Source organism: Macaca nemestrina, chromosome X (assembly GCF_043159975.1).
Source record: "Macaca nemestrina isolate mMacNem1 chromosome X, mMacNem.hap1, whole genome shotgun sequence".
In the NCBI taxonomy this organism is placed as follows: Eukaryota; Metazoa; Chordata; class Mammalia; order Primates; family Cercopithecidae; genus Macaca; species Macaca nemestrina.
Genome location: NC_092145.1, coordinates 106,347,346 through 106,364,313, shown reverse-complemented (window position 1 = coordinate 106,364,313; position 16,968 = coordinate 106,347,346). Strand labels below are relative to the sequence as shown.

Genomic DNA, 16,968 nt, shown 5'->3' with positions numbered 1-16,968 from the left:
CACTGAGCCTGTTTTTTTTTTTTTTTTTTTTTTTTGCTATAAAAAGTAGAGATTTAGGCCGGGCGTGGTGGCTCACGCCTGTAATCCCAGCACTTTGGGTGGCTGATGCAGGCGGATCACCTGAGGTCAGGAGTTCGAAACCAGTCTGGCCAACATGGTGAAACTCCGTCTCTACTAAAAATAGAAAAATTAGTTGGGTGTGGTGGCATGCGCCTGCAGTCCCAGCTACTTGGGAGGCTGAGGCAGGAGAATTGCTTGAACCCAGGAGGTGGAGGTTGTAGTGAGCCAAGATCACGCCACTGTACTCCAATCTGGGCCACAGAGCAAGACTCTGCCTCAAAAAACAAAAAACAAAACAAAACAAACAAAAAACAAAATAAAAACAAAAGAGAGAGATTGATTTAATCTGTCATAGGAGTAGAGGAAAAAATAGAGATTAATACCTCTCCTGTTGGGTGGTTGTGAGAATTAAATGAATATTGGTGCGGTACCTCGCCCATGTGGTAGCTATTATTACTACCATCAAAAGGGAATATATTCTATAAGTGCATTGCTAAGCAGCTACAAAACTTCTGAGTAACAGGAGTTTGGCAATTCAGTTTGCAATCTGAGTTTATTTAGATGGAATTAATATATAACATTGTATAGCACTGATTCTAAATTCTTCTTTATCTGACCTGTAAAGCCCTCTACAGTGATTCAATCAGTAAAGGTAAACCAACCAATCTCTCTCTCTCTCTCACAGCAAACATTATTTTATGTATGTCAAGTCCTAGAGCAAATCTCCGCCCTCTTGAAACTCATTTAAAAGAGAATTAAGTGATATGAAAATACTATGAAAGAGAAAAAAATATGAGAGAGGTAAGAACAGAGTACTCTGGTAGTAAAGGGAAGGCTTAATTTACCACAGCTGACAGAGGCTGGCTAGGAAAGATTCTATAACGATAACTTTTGAGCAGGAATAAGGGGGAATTTGCTATGCAAAGGTCAAGATAAACATAAGAAAAATACTATGAGAGAGGACACGGTATGTCTAGGAAACTAAGAAAATACAGAATGGTTGGAACAGGGGTGGCCAGAGGTGAGCACCAGGTAAGTCTGGAGGGAGTTTGGGATCAGATTGTGAAGGGCACTGTCTGCCATGCTCAGAAGTTTGGACTCGGTAGGGTAGGCAAATACACCTTTGTGCATATAACAGAGTCAGCTTCTGTTTTCAGAATGGTGTCTCTGGCAGCAATATGGCAGATGGAGTCCAGAGAGTGTTATGGTAAAGGAACAAGTTGACACTGTCTTCCTGGTTCAGATAAGAAATTTTGGCAGCCTGAACTAAAGCAACAGGGGTGGAAACAGACAGAAGTAGCTGGACTCAGGAGACATTTCTAACGTAGAATTCAAAGGATCCAATGACCAAGTAAATGTGGGAAGTGACAGGAGAGTGAAGAATTGAGGACTCCACGGCTTCTGGCTTGAAAGTGATGAAAGACACCATTCATAGAAATAGAGAGTACCAGAAGTGGAACAAGTTTTGGGGAAACATTATAATGAGTTCCATTTTGGGTAGTTTTTAGTTTAAGTGACCTAAAAGACATCAAGTAGTAGAGAGCTGAAAAGATGTGTTGAAAGCTCATGAGAGAGGTCGAGGGTAGAGACAGAGCAACAGGAATCATCAGAATTTAATTAATACTTAAAGCCACCATAATGGATGAGATTGCTCAGGAAACAAAAGTAGAAGAATATGACCAGGACAGAAGCCTTGAGGGCACCAACATTTAAAGAAGCCGGCAGAAGAGGAATAAGGAAAAAAGAAGAAAGAACTAGAGGGTTACAAGGAGAATCAGAAGTGAGTTGAACTGTGAAATCCAAGGAAGATAGTTCCAGAATAGGATGGCTTGATATTAATGATCTTACAGAGGACCAAGAAAGGCTAAGAATGGAAATGTGTGCAGCAGCTTCAGAGTGGTGACATCAGATATAAAGTAGCACTAGGCTAGGAAATGGGAATTAATACAATCTGCTTCTTTAAGAATAATGGGGCCGGGCGCGGTGGCTCAAGCCTGTAATCCCAGCACTTTGGGAGGCCGAGACGGGCGGATCACAAGGTCAGGAGATCGAGATCATCCTGGCTAACACGGCGAAACCCCGTCTCTACTAAAAACACAAAAAATTAGCCGGGCAAGGTGGCGGCGCCTGTGGTCCCAGCTGCTCGGGAGGCTGAGGCAGGAGAATGGCGGGAACCCGGGAGGCGGAGCTTGCAGTGAGCTGAGATCTGGCCACTGCACCCCAGCCTGGGCGACAGAGCGAGACTCCGTCTCAAAAAAAAAAAAAAAAAAAAAAAAAAAAAGAATAATGGTGAATAGGGAAGAAAGGAGATAAAGATAATGGCTCGAAGGAATTAGAAAATAAAGGGGAAGTTTTTGTTTTTCAAAGATTATTTGTGCATGCTGTAAGTGAAAGAAACCAGAGAGGCAGAGACTGAAACTGTAGAAAGGACAGGGATTACTACTTTTGAATTCCTATAACATCACTGTATGATTCACTTACTTGGCACTTAGCTTACACATTTGCCTTGTATTGGCAGTATTGTACATTTAGCAATGCTGGCACAAACTAAGTGCTCAAAAAATCTACTTATGATTGTTTGTCTTCATGTATCTATACATATTATCTAGCCAGTAACAGTGTACAATCATACACAAGAATGTACAAAATGAAGGAAACAGGATGGTGGGATTGTGTAAACTTTGAGCAATATAAACCCAGAACAGTAATTTTTATCCACCACTTACTAGTACTTAGAACAAAGAAAAATTATTTTACCTCTTGGTTATCTCAGTTACTCAACTGTAAAATGGGGGAGAATACCATACACCTTGCAAGCTCTTGAGGATTAAATGAGATATTTTTAAAGCTTTTAATATACAACTTGTTGCCTAAGAAGTAATTATTATTTTGATTATTTTCCAACCACTAGAGCATCTAGAAAAGTCACCGACTTTTCAGAATGTCTATGACTAATGGTAAGTAAACAATCAGGAGGCATAGCAGCCATTGCTTTATTGTATTCTAGAGAACCAAAGCACAAAATGATACCTGTTCTCAAAGTCTGGTTATTCATATACCACCAACATGATTTCTGCCATATCCAAGTACTACAACTTAATATCTTTCTTTAAATCAACTCATTTTATGTAATCATAATCATTCTAAAAAAGTATAGCTGCGAAATGGTGAGTTTGATGTGCTGATCATTTTTTTTCTAATTACACAGTAACCATTAAAACAAAGCATTCATTCCCTTAATCACCCTAAATTATCTCCTGAATCACAATCTAAAACTGCTTTAGGTTGCTCTACTTCTGAGACCCTTAGGAAGCAATCAGGCAAGCAATTTGTGGGTTTACTTAATTTTCCTTCTACTGATTATCATTTACAAAGGTTTGCAGAGCATATAAATGAAACCAACCAAATCAAAAAATTCATCCCAACAATATACACTGGATCTTTTCATGGTAAGTCCGAAGTTGTCTAAAGCTAAACAGACAACCCAGCAACTTATCTATTATTTAATCCTTCCACCTCTACTTTCTGTATCACAAATGAAAATGAGACTGGGAATAAAGGTCCATCTTGTGGTCTAGCCCGAAGAACAAAACCAAAGAGGGGAGAGATACAGTAGTGGGTTTTGTTCTGAGGCACTGACATTTAGTCAAAAGAAATAGTAGGCATGCAAATCATCCAAGTGAAAAATTCCCACCTTCAAGACAGTAGAACACTCCTCTGAAAAGGGAAACCACAATCGGTTATTAACACCTTTCAAGTCTGTGCTACAATCCAGGGAGTTCTTCATCACTCCAATAAAAACAAAAACCAGGAGAGAACTTCACTCATTGATAACATCGACAGACACTTTAGATATGCAATTTTAGAGCTGGTCTTAAATCCATTATACTAAGAGCCACACTACACTCTTAAAAAGTCACTTCTACAATCCATTTCTCTTAGGATCACTGATCTATTCATTATGGAAAAAAACAAGGTACTCTGCACCCAAAGTACACAGGGCATTATGGAGCATACAAAAAGATCAGAGTTTGTTTATAATCTAGCACAGGGAATAAGATTTATACATTCCCCAAGAGTGCTTCTAAGGACTAGAGAGAACTGCTGGGAATTTTTCCCCAACATTTTTATTATGAAAAACTTCAAACATATGGCAAAGTTGAAATAATTTTACAGTGAACATCTGAATACCCACGACTGAGATTCTACTATTTTTACCATACCTTATTTATCACATATCTATCTATTCAATCCATCTTTTTTATTAACTGCTGGGATTTTGAAAATGAGACTGTGTGGTGAAGTACAACAAAAATACACTAAGGGCTGCTTCTCAAAAGATTTTGACTGATGGGGTATATAAACAAAAAAAAACTTTGGAAACCACAAACCCATACTCAGTGTTCAACCCTCCTGCCAACCTCCAATCAAAATCTATTCAGAGCTCATAACTGGCTATTCGGGTCTCCACACCCTTGTCCACTATCTGAACTCTCTTCAGTCCTCTTCATGGCTTAGCACCAATCCGTGAAGCCTTCCCCAACTTTCACTCCCTTAATCAGAATTAACCATGCCCCCTATAGGGGCCACATTTTTCATCATTTGCAATTAGCCCACAGTATCTGCAATTTATTATCTCTTTCACTAAACCTTGCCCTCCTTGAGGACAGGGTCCCCTTATTTACCTCTCAGTCCTCAGCAAGCAGCTAGTACTTAGCCTACAGCAAGCGCTCTAATAAAAGAGTGAGTTAATGACCTGAACCGTCTTTAACCAGGAGCCAAGGAAGAGTTTAGCTGAGTGGGGAAATGATCTAATCACAGTGGCACTTTAGAAAGATTCATTTTATAGCAGCACTGTTGTTTAGAGTATGAGCTTTGGAGGAAGACCACATAGGCACAAATCTCAGCCCTGCCACTTATCTCTTGGTGACTTTGGGCAAGTTTCTAAGCCCGTGCCTCAGTTTCCTCATTTAGAAAACAGGGATAATACTGCTTCACAGGTTATTGCGAGGATGATGAGGTAATTTTTTTAAAAGAAGCGCATAGAGCGGCACCTAACACATAGTAAATATTCCATCAATGTGGTCACTATTGCCAGCAATCAGGTTAATAACGAGGTTAAAAATTCCTTACAAGCCTGGGTGGTAGCAGTGAAAACAAAGTGGAAAGAATGGCCATGAATAAAGAATCTACCTTAAAATGTTCAGTCAGAAGAGCAAGCAAATGTGTGCCTTTTTTTTTTTTAACCTTGTATGAGATAGCTCACGTTTGGATGTGTTTAAACTAAAACAACTATAATCTAGGCACTCTAGGCACAGATTTGATGCTGAGAACGAGTCTAGCATGACTGAACTCTAGACACAACCTTTATAACCACTGCAAGCTTCTCTGTTTAGGTCTTTTAGTCTCTGAGCTAAAACTTGTTTCCTTCTCATTACTCCAGCAGACACCACTTCTTAAGTGATTCCCACAATCCCCTGTTCTGTCTAACTGTAAGGACAACCCCCAGGAACCTTGGTTGGGGAAATAGGTTTGCGGTTTCGTTCTACCCAACCCTGTACTACTTTTCTTTTTCTTCTTCCTGCCCACCTCCTTTACTTCCCCAGCCTTGCTATTCTCTACACGTAGGAACTTGAAACCTAAGAGTATGGGAAAGCAACAGAGCAGCAGCAGTGGTGCCAAGAACTGGGGATGCTGCCAAGCTGTTCCCCAGGCCCCATATGCAGTGACCCAACTACATGCAGATTGGACGTAACTGCCTATGGGGCCTTGCACACTTGATACTCCTTTTTGCTTCTGCTCATTTTCTTCCTCCCACTTAAAGCAACCTCCTCCCAAGCTTGTGACTCATTCAAATCCAATCCATCTTTGAAGACCCAGGTGAGGTCCGACTTCTTCAGGGAAGCCTCCCCTGACCACTTTAGTCCAAAGATATCCCACCAACCCCACATACAGAAAACAGGAACTGTACTTACTGTCTGGACCATAAGGCATAATCACACATTGCTATAATTAAATGTTTCATGTGTATACATTTAACTTTCCAAGGGTATGAGCAGTGTCTCACATGTCTTTAAAACTCTTACACTCAGTGCGTTAATATTTGTTGAACAGTGACTGAATCAGTGGGTTTTTGTTTATGTGTTTAGGCTAAGGCAGGAGGAAGAAGATGCATGTTGAAATGAGAAAGGCTGAATGGACAGATGGGTAAAAAAGCAGCAGTGGGTGAAGACGGAAAAACAATGTAGAAGAAAGGTATTCAGTTCACACCTGCTTAAGTGATTTACTGCGAGGTTGGAAAGAGACACAGGAGAGAGATGTCAACTGGAAAAAGCAGGGTAAAGGCATTTCAGTTTGAGGCAGAAGACAGCAGGAGAAAGGTGAGGCTACAAAAGAAATTCTGACTAGATTCTGCTGAAACCTAGTGGTAGGCCAATTGGATAAGGGAACCTAAAGGGAGCTACTGGGATGACATGAGTAGAGATATGGCCATGTAGGTGAGTGAATCCGTAGGGGGTAGTATGAAGGGGGGAGGTAAATGGACAAAATGGTAGAGGGTAGTTAGGCAGGTAGGTTAGCTGTTGGGCGGGTAGGTGGGTGGGTAGATGGGAGGCAGGGTAGTGGGTAAGTGGGTAGGTGGTTAGGTATTTAGTTGGGAGGGAATAGGTGTGGGGCTTATTATTTAAGATCCGGCCCCTCCCTCACCTTGACCCGGAAGCGGATGAGTGCTAGCCTCACGCAGTGGCTCAGGCAGGCCGGTGGCAGGAACCAGGCCCGCGGTGGAGGGGTGCCCTTGTTGCCCACGTGTCCCACGATCAGTTGCGCTGTCTGCCGCTCGGCCTGGCACCGACGGCCCCACTCGGCCAGCCGGTCCTTGCCCAGGCCCCCCGGGAACATGACCACGAGCTCCAGGCCGTCGCCGCCAGGATAGGCACAAGCCTGGCACAGCGCTGACAAGTAGCCCAGCATGGCGTTCCATTGGCCGCCACACACCCAATCCGTCTGGTAGCCGCCATAAAGCCGCGGCAGCGCCGAGCCGGCGTCCACCAGCACCCGGGCCCCGGGCAGCGGAGGGGGCGGCGGCGGCAGCGGAGGGTGCAACCCGGGCTGCGCCTGGCCATGATGGTGGAAGTGGTGAGCGGGGTGATGGTGCCGAGTCGGCCCCGCGCCCCCGGAGTAGGCACCCAAGGCAGCGGGCGGAAGCGGCGGTTGCAGAGGCGCGGAGCCCCTGGCGGCGCGTGGAGCCCCGGGCGCTAGGGCGGCAGTCGGCGGCAGCTGGCGGTGCAAGTGCTGCTGCTGCTGCTGGCGCGAGACCGTGCGCGCGAGTTTGAGGAGGTCCACGGGCACCACGGCCCCGGGACAGCGCTTCTCCAGGAACTCTTGGAAGCCCTGGACACCCATGCTTCGTCGGTGGGCAGACGAGACAGCGGCTGCGCGAGCAGGCTAGGCGACGATCTGGGCGCGAAGCTGGGGGCGGGCGCGTGCGCACTCCGCGGGGGGCAAAGGGGGGCGGGAAAAGGATTCCCGAGGGGAGGGGTGAGGAAGCGAGGGAATGAGGGCGGGGAGAGGAGGAAACCACAAATTGGATTTGGGTAGAGAGAAGGGGAGAGGCGGACCGGACCCGGGAGAGGCTGGGAGGATAAAAGCGAGGATGGGCTTTAGTCACTTCTCTTTTTTCTCCTTTCCGGTCGCTCTTCTTCGCGCTTTAGAAAGGGTGAAGCCTCTTTCTTCCACCACCGGGAGCCATGTTGCCTCGTCTTCTCGGTGGTACACGCTTTCTAGCTGGAGGAAGGGGAGCGAGGAGGGGCGGGGCGGGGAGAGGGGCATCTTGGTAGTTGTAGTCTTCTCTATGGCCTTGGGATGTAGTCGAGGAACCAGAATACCACCCTTCTCAGCCCTTGTGCTCACAGGGTCTCAAGAAGCGGGGCGTGATGATGAGTGTTTAGGAGTTGCACTCCAGCTCCTTGCATCCCACTGAGCTGCTTAGGTTATTTACTGCTTTTTCCTGGAAAAAGAGTTTTGGGGGAAGGATTGATGCATCATGGGAATGGAAGTTAGAGTGGATTGACTGAACTCAGCTAAAGTGAGCTAAAACTCCCCGGGAGGGAGGATTTTCCCCTTAGTGGAAAGATGATATGTAAAAGAGCTGTTGGTCCCAATTAAGAAAGACGTAACTGGTCGGGCGCGGTGGCTCACGCCTGTAATCCCTCCGAGGCGGTTGGATCACGAGGTCAGGAAATGGAGACCATAGTGGCCAACATGGTGAAACCCCGTCTCTACTAAAAATAAAAAATTAGCCGGTGTGGTGGCGCGTGCCTGTAATCCCAGCTACTCGGGAGGCTGAGGCAGGAGAATAGCTTGAACCTGGGAGGTGGAGGTTGCAGTGAGCCAAGATCACGTCACTGTACTCCAGCCTGGTGACAGAGCCAGACTCCATCTCAAAAAAAATAAAGAAAAAGAAAAACTTACATTATTTACTTGCCTAAGGCAATGCAGAGACAAAATAAAATCGAATATCCTTGCCCTAAGCATCTCTTTGGGCAGGGAGATAATTACCAACACAAATTACATTACAAGTTGTCCCTTTTTGGTACTCCCAGATCTATGTCCTATGGTTAGGGCCTTTGGTTTCCAAACTTCATTGTGTTTTAGTCTGTCGGGAGCTTTTCTAAATAGCTGCAAGGGCTCTAATTTCAGGTGTATAGAGTCATAATCTTTTGAAAAATGTATTTTCAACATACTGAGATGAAACAGATGCAGTGCCTGTCTTCTTTCTGGCTTTTAGGGCCGGCCCACTCTTTCAGCAGGAATAGAGCAGAAAACAAGATCTGAAATGAGTAGTAGCCAGATCTGGCTTGGAACTTACTGGAAGGTAGGAGATAATGGCAGGCAGAGTTAGAATGCAGAAGTGCAGAACCCAAGAGTTATCAGGATAAATGAAATAGGGGAATACTCTATTAGGATGCAAAAGCAAAAAAGCTTCAAGCTACATAAAAGAAATTCTAAAATAGTGGAGATGGAACAAGCCAGATTGTCAAAGAATAAGTAGATGGCAAGGCAGTGTACATAGTTAACTCTTGAAAGCAAGCAGTGAAAGGAGAGAGCAGTGGCTTGAAGGGATGAAGGATGGAAGGAATGGAGGTTTTTTAGTATAATGGACACCTGTGGGACTGTCTGCCCAGGCCCTCTTTTCCGGGAATTGACCCTCCCCTTCCCGCATTTATAGGGTTATGACAAAAACTGCCATGTTCCTATAACCATAGCTTATTGGGTCAGAGGTGGGCACCTAATCCAACCTGGGGCAATCAAAATCTCATTTTCTAGAAATTTGGAATTGGACCAGATATATCAGCTTTTCTCTAAGTGTAAAGCTTGGAAGCTGTCAACTAATTTTCCCACCAGAGGGACAGAAGTGAAAGATGCTGGTCTGCAGAAAGAGAGAAAAAATACAGACTTTCCGAGAAGAGCAGAGGTGAGAAATAGAGTCTGCATTGTGTTCAAGTCCCAGGTTCCAGATAATGCAGTAGTGTGATTACAGCTCACTGCAGCCTCGGCTTTATTTTTGGTAGAGACCCTAAAATGTGGAACAGATAAGATCAGAGACCTCTGCATCAGTTGATGGGAAGGAAGTTGGTATTCTGTGTTATTTGGCAGTGAAGCATTTGCTTATTGCTCTTGGGACTCAAAACAGCAGCCCCTTTGCTTGTATCAAGAGATCTGCATTTGCTGAGGGTCAGATATTCATTGGCCTTGCTGAATTACAGCAGAATCTCAATCTTGCCTCAAAGGTTTCACCAGTTAGGAAACTGGCATCAAGGCAATTGGAATGAAGTTATCTATATCTGCCTCCTAAGTAGTGCTCCTTGTTCTCCAGCTCTCCTAAATGTGACGAATAGAAGCCACAACAGGATGATCCAGGCTATTCCCTTTAGCATATCTGAAGCTTCAAAGAGCCTAACTTGGCAAGATTCTTGGCACTTGTTTTTAGCATTCTGAGTCTCCTCAAATGAAACCAGCAGGCAGTCCAATAAGGTTTTAAAGAAGCTCTATCACTAGAAAATCAAATCTGTGAATAGGGGCCATAATTGATCAGCCAGAGCAGTGATTCTCTCTTTTTTTTTTTTTTGAGATGGAGTCTCACTCTGTCGCCTAGGCTGGAGTACAGTGGCGTGATCTCAGCTCACCGCAACCTACACCTCCCAGGTTCAAGCAATCAAGCGATTCTTCTGCCTCAGCCTCCCGAGTAGCTGGGACTACAGGCATGCGCCAGCACACCTGGCTAATTTTTGTATTTTTAGTACAGACGGGGTTTCACCATGTTGGCCAGGGTGGTCTTGAACTCCTGGCCTCAAGTAATCTGCCCACCTTGGCCTCCCAAAGCGCTGGGATTACAGGCATGAGCCACCGTGCCCGACCAGAGCAGTGATTCTCAAAAGTATGTCTCTGGAGCAAGCACATCAGCATCACCTGCAAACTATTAGAAATGTACATTTTCAGGCTTCACCTCAGACCTCCAGGATCAGAAACTCTGAGCGTGGGGCCAGAAATCTGTGGTTTAAGTAACATTAGTTAAAGCAGTGAAGACAGATTTTATTCAGTAACTACTGACAGAAGAGGAAAGAGCTGAGCTTCATTCTGATTTGCACAGAGGTTACTGGGCATTTTAGAGGGAAAATGAGGGAGTAGGGAGGGGAAGCAAGCAGGGACTCAGTAGAGTCATGGAAGTGAAAAATTACAGAGGGTTTGTCGGTGTAAATGTGATTAGGCCAGCTGTGTCTGCTACCTGGCAATTACTGAAGTTAGATTTTTATCCTCCCAGGGGCTGGGAGACAGAGGCCCTACCCTACATTTCAAAGGACTGGCTTCTAGGCCCTTGAGAAACAGACACTCTGTAGTTTGTAGGAAATACATAAACATCTCAAAGGAACAGAGGAAGGATTTACAATTCTAAGCCCCTTTTTACTAAATGCCCTAAGAAAGGGAAGCAGGCCAGGTTTGGTGGCCCACGCCTGTAATCCCAGCACTTTGGGAGGCCCAGGCAGGTGGATCACCTGAGGTCAGGAGTTGGAGACCAGCCAGGCCAACATGGTGAAACCCCTTCTCTATTAAAAATACAAAAACGTTAGCTGGGCATGGTGGCACAAACTTGTAATCCCAGCTACTGGGCAGGCTGAAGCAGGTGAATTGCTTGAACCCAGGAGGTGGAGGTTGCAGTGAGCTGAGATTGTACCACTGTACTCCAGCCTGGGTGACGGAGAGAGACTCCATCTCAAAAAATAAATAAAAATAAAAATAAAAACAAATAAATAAATAAATAAAATAAAGAGAAGCTGAGGCCTATCCTCAGGTGTGGACTAGAACAAACTGAAAGTTTTTCCTGACAGGGAATTCAAAAGTGAGCTAGGGCTGGGTACAGTGGCTCATGCCTGTTAATCCCACGCTTTGGGAGGCTGAGGCGGGCAGTTCACTCGAGGTCAGAGTTCGAGATCAGCCTGGCCAACATGGCGAAACCCCATCTCTACTCAAAACACAAAAATTAGCCGGGCCTGGTGGCGCACGCCTGTAATCCCAGCTACTTGGGAGGCTGAGGCACGAGAATCACTTGAGCCTGGGAGGTGGAGGTTGCAGTGAGCTGAGATTGTGCCTCTGCACTGCAGCCTGCTCAGTAGAGTGAGACTCCGTCTCAAAAAACAAAGCAAAAAGTGAGCTGGGTCTTCTCAGGGATTCAATCTTAGACTGTCAGAAACCATGCTAATGTTTGGTGAAGTCTCAGTGCAGGGGTTTGAATTGAGTGTACCTGCTGAGTTTTTGCAGGTCTTACTTAATAGCCCTTTAGGTGAACTCTTGAGTCTGAGAATCACTGCTTTTCTAGAACATACTCTTAGCCCCATGTCCAGACTGGTTAAGCAAAGAGGTACATCAGTAAATTGGTTGCCATTTTTTATATGCCTGTAATTTCTTTTATTCCAATCCAGGTGGAAATGGACCTGGTGGCTGATAATGGTGTGACCCCTCCTTTCCTAAATAGGCTTTTTTTTTTAGATGAAGTCTCGTTCTGTCGCCAGGCTGGAGTGCAGTGGCGCGATCTTGGCTCACTGCAACCTCCGCCTTCTGGGTTCAAGTGATTCTCCTGCCTCATCTTCCCTAGTAGCTGGGACTACAGGCATGTGGCACCACACCCAGCTAATTTTTGTATTTTTAGTAGAGACGGAGTTTCACCACGTTGGCCAGGATGGCCTCAGTCTCTTGGCCTCCCAGAATGCTGGGATTACAGGCGTGAGCCACTGTGCCTGGCCTAATGGACTTTTTTGTCGCCCAAGCTGGAGTGCAGTGGTGGGATCTGGGCTCACTGCAACCTCCGCCTCTCAGGCTTAAGCAATTCTTGTGCCTCAGCCTCTCCAGTAGCTGGGATTACAGGTACACGCCACCATGCCTGGCTAATTTTTGTAGTTTTAGTAGAGATGGTGTTTCACCATGTTGGCCAAGCTGGTCTCTAACTGTTGGCCTCAAGTGATCTGCCCGCCTTTGCCTCCCAAAGTGCTGGCATCATAGGCGTGAGCTACCGTGCTGGCCCCTAAAAGGGCATTCTGACTGTGGTTATCTAATTATTTCTCTACTCTTGCATATTAGATCTATTGGTGGCAATTAAGTTTATCAGAGGTTGTGAGATCAAGAGCAAGAGCAGCCGTATTTAGATTGTCACCAAACTAGAGGAGGAAAGAATATGTCCTTGCCATACCATTGCTTCTGAATGCAGTAGTTGAATAAGACCAGCAGTTGTACATGGCTAATGTTAGGTGCTAGCATTTTGGGAATTGTAGGTATGGGGAAAATAGCATGTTTATAGGACAGCCAAGAGGAGGTTTATAGGTCAATATTTATTAGACTGTCTCTGCAGCACCCCTTTTCTACCACCTTATCTACCTTATCCTCATGGTTGCAGCAGGAGCCATCCTTTAGGGACGTTCCCAGAGAATTTGACTGAGCTGGAGGAGAAGACGTGAAAAATCCTGGCTGTACTCAGACACCTGGTTCATTTGTTCCTAAGGCCCACCTGTATTATCCCTGGGTTCTATGAGGCAACCCTATCTTTATAAATTCCCATTTTTGCTTAAACTTGTTCAAATTGTGTTTGTACTACTTAAACACAAGATTCCTACCATAAATAGTACAGGAGAAACTATACAGGACGGAAGTCATAGAATAGTATTTCAGAATGTGTGCTTTGGAGCCAAGAACTGGTTTCCCATACCAGTTCAACTTGTTATTAGCTGTATAGTTTTAACAAGTTGCTTAGCCTCTTGTACCCTTCCTGTATCTGTGAAGTGGGGGCTCATTAATTTATTCAACAGATTTATTTAATACCTACTACATGCCAGGAATAAAGCTGGGCACTGGAAGAAAACAGTTTTTTTTTGTTGTTGTTTTTTGTTTTTTGTTTTTTTTTTGAGACGGAGTCTCACGCTGTTGCCCAGGCTGGAGTGCAGTGGCGCGATCTCGGCTCACTGCAAGCTCCGCCTCCCGGGTTCCCGCCATTCTCCTGCCTCAGCCTCCTGAGTAGCTGGGACTACAGGCGCCCGCCACCGCGCCCGGCTAATTTTTTTGTATTTTTAGTAGAGACGGGGTTTCACTGTGGTCTCGATCTCCTGACCTTGTGATCCGCCCGCCTCGGCCTCCCAAAGTGCTGGGATTACAGGCTTGAGCCACCGCGCCCGGCCAAGGAAGAAAACAGTTTTAAAGACAGTCAAGGAGCACAGAAAGGTGATAACTAATGATCACTTAGGAGCTTGTGAAAATTAAATGACATTGTAGAGCACTAGCATAATAACTGGCACAATAAGCACCTAATAAATGTTAACTCTTATGAAGGGTGGGGAGAAGCATAAAGAGGTTATATGGAGAGTTCACATCAAACTCAATCTTATGTTACCATTCCACTGAAGTAGGAACTAGCTGTTCAGTTTCCGAAAGAGGTCCACTTAGGTTTCCCTATTGCCCAAATCCTTGGGGCCTCTTTGAGAGGCTATGAGGTCATAGAGTTATAGAAAATAATTCATCAGAAGGTCTAATGAGGTTGCCAAATTGCTTGTGTTACTTGAATCAGCAACTGGCTGATAGTAGGGAAGTCATTTATTTGATTAGTAAACAATGACAGTGGTTCTCAACCCAAGTCACTTATCAGTGTCACCTGGGAAGCTTTTTAAGATGATGGTGATTCTAGAGATGGGGCCCAGACACTAAATTTAAAAATTTTATTTTTAATTGTAAAATACACATAAAATTTACCATCATAACCATTTTTAAGTATATGGTTCAGTAATATTAAGTATATTCATATTGTTGTGCAACTAAAACATTTTTAAAAATAGTTCCCAAGGTGATTCTAATATGCAGTCAGGGTTGAGAACCACTGAGCTTGAATGGAGAATGTTTATAAATACTGGTTAAATTCCTAAGCCTACTTCCTCATTTGTAACATGCATGTGAGCTAGTCCTTTCCAATTCCAAAATCTTATGATAGTCTTTTCTCCACCTAGCCCAAGGTCTTGCTCCTATCTAGACCATCATTTATGCTATACTTCACTCCTGTCTTGAGCTCCTGTTACAATATCCATCTTCTCCCTACTCCCCAACTACTTCACCTCTTTCTAAACTCTAGTCACAGATGTAATTCTGTTATGTCATTCTGTGTGTGTGTGACGGAGTCTCACTCTGTTGCCAGGCTGGAGTGCAGTGGTGCGATCTTGGTTCACTGCAACCTCCACCTCCCGGGTTCAAGCGATTCTCCTGCCTCAGCCTCCTGAGTAGCTGGGACTGCAGGCGTGTGCCACCATGTCTGGCTAATTTTTGTATTTTTAGCAGAGACAGGGTTTCACCATGTTGGCCAGGATGGTCTCGATCTCTTGACCTTGTGATCCGCCCACCTCAGGTCCGAAAAGTGCTGGGATTACAGGTGTGAGCCACTGCGCCTGGCCTATTATCTCACTCTTACCAAGTGGTGCTCATTAATGATGGCATATTTTAAAAGGGTGTATGCTGGTCTTATTCCCTGACTTAAACACTCTCACCTCTACACCTCACTTTATTATATCATCTTGCCCCTTTTGGGCCAACACCCAATTTGTCCCACCAACAGACTTATGTTGACCCACGGAACGAGTTCAGTTTTTTTGTCACCTCTGTTTTGTCCTCATTTAAAATAATGATCTGTAAGGTCCCTTGTGTAAGTTATTTGAGCAAACCTACTATGTATCAGGCACAGTGATAAGCCCTTTATGTGCTTTTTCATTCAACCTCAAAACAACCTCACTGAGGGAATTATCCTTTTTACAGGTAAGGAAATTGAAGCTAAAAAGTTAAGCAATTTTCCCAAGTCCATAAGATAGAATACAACTACAGGTCTGCTTGACTCCAAAAGGTATCTGTATTAACTATAATCAGAATCAGGGCCCATTTCCAAACCAGTTTAATTTCCCAAGTGCAAGTTTACTATGAAAGTCACCAGTGATATGTAACAATAAGTGCAATTAGTAAATTAGAGACAGTGTTGGTTGCCTTAACACGTCTCATTTAATACTCATAACCACTTCATTTTACAAGTGAGGAAATATAAGTTTGAGAGGTCTGTGAATTAAAAAAAAAAAACACATGCTTATTCCACATGTACCTTGTTGCCTCCCTTTAGGGATCACCTAATATAGAATGACTCACAGCCATTGGGTCAGCAAATCAAGATAACATATATTTAAAAACACTTTTAAAATACTCATCTAATCTTGAATATTTCTGATAGGCCTATTACTCTTCATCCAGGGTTGTTTGCATAAGCATATGTATGTCCTTCTCCCTAAGTTACCAGATGAGCAAGTGATCTGACCCAGTCTGAGTTTCTCAAGTCAGAGTGACGAATGATAAGTGTGGAAGGGAGATTTCCAAATATGTGTTGTTCTAAAGATGGACCATACACATTATCAACATGAAAGGAAATACTCCTTAATAAGTTTGTGCATAGGGAACACTTTGAATCCTTGCTTGGGCCATAAAAACCTCCTTCTGAAACTATGAAATAAGCACTGGATACAACTTCATGAAAGACATTGTAAAAAGTGTTCATACGGGCTGGGGGCAGTGGCTCATGCCTGTAATCCCAGCACTTTGGAAGGCCGAGATGGGAGGATTGCTTGAGCCTAGGAGATCAAGACCAGCCTGGGCAACATGCTGAAAACCCATCTCTACGAAAAATACAAAAATTAGCCGGGTGTGGTGGCGCGTGCCTGTGCTCCCAGCTACTTGGGGAACTGAGGTGGGAGGATCATTTGAACCCAGGATGTTGAGGCTGCAGTGAGCCATAATTGTGCCACTGCACTCTAGCCTGGGTGACAGAATGAGACTTTGTCTCAAAAAAAAAAAAAAAAAAAAAAAAGACCAGTGGGCCGGGCAAGGTGGCTCACGCCTGTAATCCCAGCACTTTGGAAGGCCAAGGCAGGTAGATCACGAGGTCAGGAGTTCAAGACCAGCCTGGCCAATATGGTGACATCCCATCTCTACTAAAAATACAAAAATTAGTCGGGCATGGTGGTGGCGCACGCCTGTAGTCCTAGCTACTTGGGAGGCTGAGGCAGAAGAATCGCTGGAATCCGGGAGGTAGAGGATGCAGTAAGCTGAGACTGCACCATTGCACTCCAGCCTGGGCGACAGAGAGATTCCGTCTAAAAAAAAAAAAAAAAAGTGTGTACATACAAATCCTATTAGATAAGGGCCTACTCTAAATGTATCTGAATTATTATGCATGTAGTACACCTGAGAATCAGTGTGGCCTAGGGTTTTTCCCATGAGCTGTGCAGACAGACAGACCTGGGTTTGGATCCAGGCTTCACCACTGACTAAGTATGTGGCCCTAGCAAATTC

General features: G+C 44.5%; 1 protein-coding gene across 4 annotated transcripts in view; it reads right to left on the bottom strand.

The window, feature by feature from the left end:
- LOC105493780 (family with sequence similarity 120 member C) overlaps window positions 1-7,566 on the bottom strand; it is a 124,367-nt gene extending 116,801 nt beyond the window's left edge. For 2 of the 4 annotated variants that reach the window (XM_071089349.1, XM_071089350.1), the window contains exon 1: window positions 6,766-7,562. In XM_071089349.1, the coding sequence (XP_070945450.1) occupies window positions 6,766-7,461 (696 nt within the window). In that variant the 5' untranslated portion in view covers window positions 7,462-7,562. Of the gene's footprint in view, window positions 1-6,765 lie in introns of all 4 variants that reach the window. The other 2 variants (XM_011761677.2, XM_071089348.1) reach the window with 2 other exon arrangements.
- Between the last annotated feature and the right edge of the window lie 9,402 nt (window positions 7,567-16,968).